Source organism: Amphimedon queenslandica, unplaced genomic scaffold, assembly GCF_000090795.2.
Source record: "Amphimedon queenslandica unplaced genomic scaffold, v1.1 AMPQUscaffold_12991, whole genome shotgun sequence".
Taxonomy (NCBI): Eukaryota; Metazoa; Porifera; class Demospongiae; order Haplosclerida; family Niphatidae; genus Amphimedon; species Amphimedon queenslandica.
This window is the reverse complement of record NW_003546773.1, coordinates 40,507-49,851: the sequence shown is the minus strand read 5'-3', so window position 1 is coordinate 49,851 and position 9,345 is coordinate 40,507. Positions and strand designations below refer to the sequence as shown.

Sequence of the window (9,345 nt, the reverse complement as noted above, 5' to 3'; positions counted from 1 at the left end):
ACTACTAGTACTGCAGAGATGAGCTTTAGAACAATCCCAATATGTGAGTGAATGTGTTTATACTCCTTTGTTTCCTTTAATCTCTCTCTTCTCTCTCTCCTCTGATTTTCTCTTTTTAATGATGCTGTTCATAATCCTTTTGCCTCTTCATTTTTATATTTGTCTTCTTTTCATATTTCTCTTTCTGTACAGTGCCAGTGGCTTCTCCATTGAATTGTGCTAATATAACATTTCTACCACGTAATGTCACACTTACCTGGACTGAACCACCACTAATAGATCAAAATGGAGCACCAGTTGGTTATAATTTAACATGTATGAATACTAATGGTGTATCAGTCAATGGATTGAGCCCAACACAAACTTCAATGAACACAATGTTCACTGTTACTGATGTTATGCCTTTTACTGGTTACACTTGTGATCTGTCATTTATTAATGTAGTAGGATATGGACCCTCTACCCAGTGTACATTTGAAACAGCACAAGATAGTAAGTTTTACATTACAATGCATGTGCATTGTAGTGGTTTTTCATTAGAGGCTGCAATTTTCACTTGCATGTATTGATAATAATTATTCCTTTTTTCTCTTACAGCACCTGATGATGGACCACAAAACTTTACTTCTACCCCAACAATGACAACAGTTACATTTACATGGACCAGTCCATCAATACGTAATGGAATAATCACTGGGTATCAACTTAAGGTTACTAACATTGAAACAAATGCTTATCGCACTATGAATATCTCTTCTGATCAATTAATGTATACACTTGATGAGGAAGGATTCTTCAGTGCTTATGATAATTACACTGCCTCTGTTACTGCTAGCACTGTCATTGGGTTTGGGCCTATATCTAATACAGCAGGAAGAACACTACCAGACAGTGAGTTACATGTATCTCTCTTTTTCCTCTATTCTTATTACTTTCCTCTCCTTCAATATTTTCATTATAATTTGTTAATTTTCACTTTTTAATAGTTTCCAGTCCTCCTCTATTGGTGACGAGGAATATTACTATATCTGGTACAATATTTACTACATTACCATCAGTGGATAATCACACCATTAATGTGACATGGTATCCTCCTACTACACCAAATGGACGCATTATGAACTATACCATTGAAGTTGATGGATATATTACTAGAAATAGATTGATAAGACGTACAATTACTGATGTTGACAGAGACTCTTTTACAGTACTGATTACTGATAATGCATTAAGTAAGTGGGTCACTATTAAGCATGGCCACATTACATTACATGTACATCAACTTTAATTGTTTATAATTAAAGGATCATAATTCCTACTTTACTTCATGTTTTATTTGTTGTGTTTTTTAGCTCCTGGTGTACCATATAGTGTCACTCTGGTTGCTTATAATGAGTTTGGTAGAGGAATCCCAGTTAGAGTTATTGTCTTTACTAGAGTTTTGAGTAAGTACATACTGTATGTAGGTGTGTGTGTACATGTACATATGCTTGTATTCTATTTGTATTTGTGATGTGCATGTAATATCTTGTTTTTTTATCTTCCTTCGTCTGTTGTACATGTATGTATAATCTACCGTATAGTGGGAAATTTTGGAAGAGATTAAATTTGGCGAAATTGTCATTTTGATAGCCATTTGCCAAAATAAAAGTCCGCCATTTTGAGCTATTATACGCATGCTCCAATGGGACGTGGCCACAAATTCACCAATCACCAAAATTTAGCAATTCACCAAATTTTAGTCCCTCCAAAAATTCCTGCTATACGGTATCTTACATGCATCTTTCTTTTATTTGCTTCATCTCTTATCTTTTCTCTCCCCCTCACCCACTCCAGCTCCCAGTGTCTCTCCTAGTAATGTCCAAGCAGTAAGATCTGATGACGGTACTAATATGACTATTACTTGGGATGCTGTGTCTCTTACACAAGCCCGTGGTTTCTTTGAATACACAATAAGACTCTCAAGATCCAGCAGAAAGAGACAGGCAGGAGATTTAGTATATAGAGTCCCTTCTACTGAGACCAGTTATACTGCTACTGATCTTGATGATCAAGCTACTTATTCTGTATCAATGGGTCTGTCTGTTGATGATGGTTCAGGCCAGGGACCTATTGCTGGACCTACTAGCCCACCCATTGAGATATCCTCACCAGGTTAGTTCATCAATAGCAGTGCAGTGTACATGTATATGTCATGTATTGTACTTGATATAGGGTAGTAGATAGATTAGGTTAGTTGTTTGAGTGAAGCCCTTAGTTCTTGTAGTTCTGTTTGTATTTGTATCTGTTGATGTACATTCTTTTAATTAATGTTGCTTATTATACAACTTTGATTTTATATTGTTCTTCCTATTTTATTATTATTATTATTATTATTATTATTATTATTATTATTATTATTATTATTGTTGTTGCTTTTATATTGTTGTTGTTTTATTATTATTACTTTCTGTAGCTTCTACTGCTCCACCAACTACAAGTTCTAACATTAGTACCAGTAAGTTATCATTATTTATTTATTTATTTATTTATTTTCCTTGTTTTGTAGTTATTGGTATTGTTGTTGGTGTGGTCCTAGCTCTACTCCTGATTGTATTAATTGTTGTCATTATAATATTCATTGTCCGGTGAGTTTAAGAGAAATACCCTCTCCCTTCTCTCCCTCATACGTAAATGCATAAATATTCTATCTTCCTCTTGTACATGACTACATGTTTATGTACATGTATGTTGTACATACTACATGTATATTGCGCAAAACTTTCAGTGATAAAAATTTTCCTAAACTTTCAATGATAAAAAAATTTTTTCTAAAAGTGGTAAACTTTTACAAATAATCTGAATTAATTAATGAGCCTAATCATGCAAGCATGACTCTAATACATATAATACAATTAAAATATTAGTATTTTAGAACCAAACAGCCCACTTTGTAAAAATATTTAAAGTTTTGGGCTATACCATGTACATGTATATGCATATCTTTCTCTTTTCCATAATTCACGATCTCTTTTTATGCACACTCATTTTACAGTCGAGGCAAGCAAGCTGATAAATTCACTGTTGGAGGCAAACCAAAAAAGAAAGATTTATTTGAGTTGCTTGAGTCCAACCCGTTGACACCAACAGCCACTTCTTCATTCAGACAGTTGGATGATGGACCTGATGCTAATGGAGCCTCAGCCCCAGTGGTAACAGGAGCTGATGGACAGGAAGATGATGACGTGAAGGAGAAGCCTGATGATCGTCTTGATGAGGAAATGAGTATGTCATATATTATATAATGTATATTTGTACCTAGCAACATTTTACTTGGAAATATAGACAGCTTTTACAGTACATTAATATAATAATGTAATAGTACACATCTTTGCTACTATCAATCTACATGTATTTTGCTGGTTCAATGCTCAATACTCACCAGGTTACAATTGATCAAGTGTCCATTAGCATTAGTAGTGGGTGGATTAAGTGGCTTCCATTCTCCTCCTTTATATAAGCTAATGACAGTACTATGTACAATGGTGTAATGGTAGGATAATACATGTACATGTACATTACCGTACAAGATGATTTATTGGCAAGGAATTAATATTGGCAATTGGCGGATTTATGAAGAAATCGCCAATATAAAATTTGCTGTTTTGTTTCAATCTGAGCATGCTCAATGGCACGTGGCACAAAATTGCCAATATAAATTCTGCCAAATCATCTTATACGGTATATGTTAATTTTGTGTTAAAGTATTTAGCACTCAGGCTTTAGTTTTTGTTATTGGAAGTCAATTTAATGTTATCTTTTTGAAACTGTATATATGTACATTTGTATTATTTAATTTCTTGTTTCTCTTATTCTAGTTCTTGAGAGAATGAAACCAATTGCTGTAGCCAGTTTCCACGAACACGTTCAAGAGATGCACGTTGACTCTGACAAAGGATTTGAAATGGAGTACAAGGTAGGTGTGTCCGATGGGTGTGGTCTAACATTCAAATTTTTTTGTTTCTTTTAGTCTGTTCCGATGCAAACTGAGACGAGCTTTGACATTGGAAGGAATGAGGGAAACAAAACTAAAAATAGATTTGCCAACATCTTCCCATGTAAGTTATCATTACCTTAAATAGGATTGAGCTATTTTTAGAAACATTACAAGCTATTATTAGAAATTTACAAAATGAGCTACTATATAGCTAGAAAATTTGGCGGAGTAAAATTTTGGCAAATTGGGGACCATTCACCAAATTTTTAGTCTCCAATTTGATAGGGTTCCATAGAAGCATACACAGAGTTAAAATTTCGCCAAAATTTTAACCTTCAAACCTCTTTTAAAAGTCAATTTGCTAATTTAAATTCCAAATTTTCTAGCTATATGGTAATACCGTATAGCCAAAAATTTTCGAGGCTTAAAATTTCGTGAATAATGAAATTTATGGAGAAATTTTAAATTCCGTGATAAATATTTTCGTGATTTTATTTTAATAATAATAATAATAATGACCACGCCTTATTTAATTAAAACATGGTTTGAGACGGACTCTTGTGTCAAGGGGCACCATGTCTACAAATCAGTGTGGACACCAGAGATGGGGAAGATCATCTTTGACCTAGGCAGTATGCTTAAAATAGCAATACAGAGTAACAGAGACATCAGCTTGACCGAGAACACGACTTGACACAAGGGCACGTTTATTAGTCTAAGGCGTGGTTAACCACGCCTCTCAATTAATATTTATTTTCGGGGGTTTAATTTTTCGTGATTCAAGCAGTAATCACGAAAATACGAAAATTTATTCCTCACGAAATTTTTTGGCTATACGGTATTTGATTTATTGTTTTGTATGCTAGGCCTGTTGGGCTATTTTTAGTAACAACCCTCCAAAGCTATTTATAGTATCACTGCTCCAATAACTGTTATTCTGTTGGTATGCCCACTGTTATTGTATGGGCCATTACTTCCTAGTGAACATTTACACAACTATCTATTGTTAAGGAGTGACTGGTACTACCATGTCTGGCCTTATCATAATTGATAAATTCTTAGTATTGTGTGTACATGCATATCCAAGCATTATTCTTTATTAAGGGAACTACATGTACATGTACACATGTATATTGTCTAAGTATTAAATGTACTTAATTCTTAGTATTGTATGTACATGCATATCTAGGCATTATTCTTTATTCAGGGCACTACATGTACATATGTACACATGTATATTGTTTGAGTATTGAATGTACTTAATGTCTGATAATGTATTTGCATGTAAGTTTATAGCTGTACATGTGCATGTGATGGGGGAGGTTAGGTATTGAGCTGATGGAGATTGTGAATTTCCTGGTACAAAGTGTTTACCATTATACCAACTACTAGTACTATTGTTATTATATTATTATTATTGTTATTATACTTGTAATTTTCTGGATAAGATTTAGTCTTTATACATGTACATGTACATACATTAACTTATTTATTATTATTTTATTTATTTTTAAAGATGATTTCTCACGAGTGAAGCTAACAGAGTTACCTGGTGTTCCTGATTCTGACTACATAAATGCTTGCTACATTGATGTAAGATACTAATCATAAGACATGAATGTATGTATTTATTTATCATATTTTAGGGTTACAATAGGAAAGACTGTTACATTGCTGCACAAGGTATGTATCATTTTTGTTAAATAAATTTATGCACCTGCTACGTGTACATGTATGTGTGTATGTAAATGTATACATTATAATGGAAATTTTAAGTAACTGGAATTTTAGCTAAAGTTTACTTGTATGCATGTACATGTACATGTTTTACTGTATGCATTTAGTAACGTATGTATTTTCTTTGATATAATGTATAATAAGCATCTCAGCCAAATAATAATAATGTTATTATTTTTTTGATTGATTTAATGAAGAGTTAATTGTTAATATTATTTGTCTATCTCTCTTACAGGTCCTCTTCCTTCTACTGTTGCTGACTTCTGGAGAACAATATGGGAGTATAGGATCAACCACATTGTCATGTTAACTGGAGTCGTTGAAGGAGGAAAGGTAAAAAAGTAAAAAAGGAAGTTACATGTACTTCAAAATTAGCTGAAAGTCCCTGTACTATAGTACAGGGACTTTGGCCAAATTTTGCCAAAAATGAAAAAAAAAGAGTTCTTCATTTTTATAATTTTTTCTGATACATATACATGCCCTTATGTTGTGTAGAAAGTTTAAACTCATTCAGATTAAGTTTGAATTTTTTACAAATTTTTAAAGTTGCAAAAATTGAGCCAAATTAGACCATGTACTACAGGCTTGGCCAGTTTCATCGAGAATTATATGTTGCATAGAAATTTAAATAATACTCTATTTTTTTTTTAATTTCAGAAAAAATGTGAGCAGTACTGGCCTGAAAAAGTCGGAGAGAATTTGGAATTACCAAACGGATTTACTGTTACCATGACATCATTCGTCCAGTTTGCCGACTATATTATCCGTGACTTTAAAGCTTCAAAGGTAAAGAGAGAGGGAGAGAAGGAGGGAGAGAAAGAGATTAGAAAAGAAAAAGCCATGAATTTTATAGAAGAGATTGAGGGAAAAGGGAATGAATTTTAAGAGATTTAAAAAGAGAGAAATTAGGGGAAAGAGATAGAGATAAAAAAGAACACTTGCAGTTAGTTTATGACCCCTCCCTCCTTCTCTCCCCAGGCTGAGTCTGATGAGAAGGACCTCACAGTCAGTCACTACCACTTCACCAGCTGGCCCGATCACGGTGTGCCACAATTTGCCACTTCACTCATTAGCTTCATCAAGCGAGTACAGAAAGATCACAACAAAGATAAAGGCGTACCACTCATGGTCCACTGCAGTGCTGGTGTGGGTCGTACTGGTACCTTTATCATGCTGGATATAATGATGGACAGATTGAAGCAAGAGGAGTCCATTAATGTGTATGAGGTATTGAGGCAGTTGAGATCAAAGAGAATGTACATGGTTCAAACACAGGTTAGTGTATATAAGAAATGCATGTACATTTATCATTTTACATGTACATGTACATGCATCTTCACTTGTATGTGTGTTAACGATAAAAACAAAACTACCACTTTTTGTTTAGCTATACTAATACATGTACGTGTGCCATTTACATGTATATATAGTTCATGTTTTTACTAGTCAATGCTTATAAATCCTTTTCGATTTGTGAAAACATTGTAACCCACTTGCTAATTTCAAATTTATAAGTTATGAGCGTTTAATTGACTTTTGATTACCTGTGTGTACTCTTTTCTGCCAAAAATTCTTACAAAAGAATTTAAAATTTTATGTATGTACATGTACATGTATCTTGCATATATTTATATATAATAATTAATCTTTTTTATTTTATTATTCATAGGCCCAGTATGTGTTCCTTCATGATGCTTTGGATGAGTTGACCACTTGCGGTGATACTTCGATAATTGGATCCAACTTGAGGGCTCGTGTCAACAAAATGCACAAGATGATTCCAGGAAAGAACATAACTGGATTCCAGGAGCAATATGAGGTATAACCATGTAGGGATTAGGGGATCAATAACTGTATAGCTGGATACTATTAGGTTATACTGTATAGTCATTTAATTTGACAGAGGCAGCTGGGGATTTTTGGATTACATTTTCAATATTAAACCATTGAAGTGCATGTGTATACAAATTAGTGGATTTTATAGAAATATGGCACCAACAAATTAAAGTACCATGTTTTTCCTTGTTTTGGTATGTATGTAGTACTAATGTAGAAACCACAAGCTTGCAGGGTTTCCCACAAAACAAACTTCAGTACTACCGAATTACAGTACATGTACATTGTGGCATTTGGAGCAAAGTATTTTTTTTTAATTCACAGAAAAATCTAATTTTGATCGAAATCAACTCAAACTTGCTACACAACATAAAAACATGTATATGTTTCAGAAAAAATTATAAAAATGGAGAATTCTCTCCTAGTCAATTTTGGCGAAATTTGGCCAAAGACCCTGTACTATAGTACAGGGTCTTTGGCCCAATTTTAGAGCAACTTTAAAAATTTGTAAAAAATCTAATTTTGATCGGAATTATCTCAAACTTTCTACATGTAATAAGAACATATATATGCATCAGGAAAAATTATAAAAATGAAAAATTCTCTCCTAGTCATTTTTGGCAAAATGCCTGTACAGGGTTTTTGGCCCAATTTAGTTGTACACATAAATATCATTGCATGACCATTTGCTGCATTATATAAGATTTTACATAAGACTTTTAGGTCACACAATAATTTGTATTGTAATATTTTGTCCCCTTGTAGTTATTGGATCAAGTTGGATACAAACCCAGTGAGATGATGTACTCTGATGGTACTACTACTGTCAACGTACCCAAGAACAGATACCCTGAAATTGTACCATGTAAGTACATACATGTAATACCAGAATAATACATATGTATTGGTCGTGATAATTTCATGTGTATTTCAATTATTTTTTCCTATTATTTATTTTATATTGTTTGTTCTTTAGTGAACATGCACAGGCCAAGGCTTAGGCCTGATGGTAGCAATGGATCTGATTATATTAATGCAAGCTTTGTTGATGTAAGTACGGAAATTTTGTATTGATTGAGCATTTATCTAAATCTCTTTTTCCTGCCATTATATCTGTCTTTGTTTATGTTGGGTCTTTTATCATTCTCTTTCAATTATCTTTCAATTTCTTTGTTTTCTCCTCCATCTTTTCCCCTTTCTACTTCTCTCTCTCTCTCCCTCCCTCCCTCCCTCTCCGTCGATTTCTTTGCTTTTCTCCTTCATCTTTTCCCCTTTCTACTTCTTTCCTCTCTTCCCCCTTCTCTCTCTCTCACTCTCTCCCTCCCCCTCTGTCTCTCTCTCAATTTCTTTCTTTTCTCCTCCATCTTTTCTCTCTCTCTACTTCTCTCTCAGGGTTACAAGCAGCGAAATGCTTACATAGTCACACAAGGTCCTCTAAAGACCACTGTTGATGATTTCTGGAGGATGATAATGGAGTTTAAGACCCGCACCATAGTCCAGTTCTGTAACACTGTTGAGGAGGGACAGGAGAAGTGTCACATGTACTGGCCGACTAAAGAGGGAGAGCCGGTCGAGTATGGACGCACTAAAGTGACTCTACAGTCAGAGGCAACCACTCCTGATTATACAACCAGGAAGCTTCATATCTGCAATGAGAGGGTAAAGCCTGGTTTATTTATACTCGCCATAAAATGCAACACAAATAAACACAAAGTTAAATTTTGCTCAATTTTGCAGTGTTTTTGTGTCAAAAGGTCAAACTGCCCATGCACTTTTGACCTTTTTGTCAAATGTAA

At 34.0% G+C, this 9,345-nt stretch overlaps 1 protein-coding gene across 1 annotated transcript in view; it reads left to right on the top strand.

Annotated features, from left to right (window-relative positions):
* Nucleotides 1-6: 6 nt before the first annotated feature.
* Nucleotides 7-9,345, top strand: part of LOC100635116 (receptor-type tyrosine-protein phosphatase epsilon-like) — an 11,549-nt gene continuing 2,210 nt past the window's right edge. The window contains exons 1-20 of the mRNA XM_020002029.1: nt 7-43; nt 193-492; nt 598-891; nt 987-1,232; nt 1,353-1,445; nt 1,837-2,154; nt 2,456-2,497; nt 2,549-2,627; nt 3,035-3,264; nt 3,858-3,955; nt 4,010-4,097; nt 5,493-5,569; nt 5,623-5,659; nt 5,949-6,046; nt 6,371-6,499; nt 6,692-6,988; nt 7,383-7,532; nt 8,315-8,414; nt 8,526-8,599; nt 8,942-9,208. Coding sequence (XP_019857588.1) covers nt 19-43; nt 193-492; nt 598-891; nt 987-1,232; nt 1,353-1,445; nt 1,837-2,154; nt 2,456-2,497; nt 2,549-2,627; nt 3,035-3,264; nt 3,858-3,955; nt 4,010-4,097; nt 5,493-5,569; nt 5,623-5,659; nt 5,949-6,046; nt 6,371-6,499; nt 6,692-6,988; nt 7,383-7,532; nt 8,315-8,414; nt 8,526-8,599; nt 8,942-9,208 — 3,042 coding nt within the window. The 5' untranslated portion in view covers nt 7-18. The remainder of the gene's footprint in view (nt 44-192; nt 493-597; nt 892-986; nt 1,233-1,352; nt 1,446-1,836; nt 2,155-2,455; nt 2,498-2,548; nt 2,628-3,034; nt 3,265-3,857; nt 3,956-4,009; nt 4,098-5,492; nt 5,570-5,622; nt 5,660-5,948; nt 6,047-6,370; nt 6,500-6,691; nt 6,989-7,382; nt 7,533-8,314; nt 8,415-8,525; nt 8,600-8,941; nt 9,209-9,345) is intronic.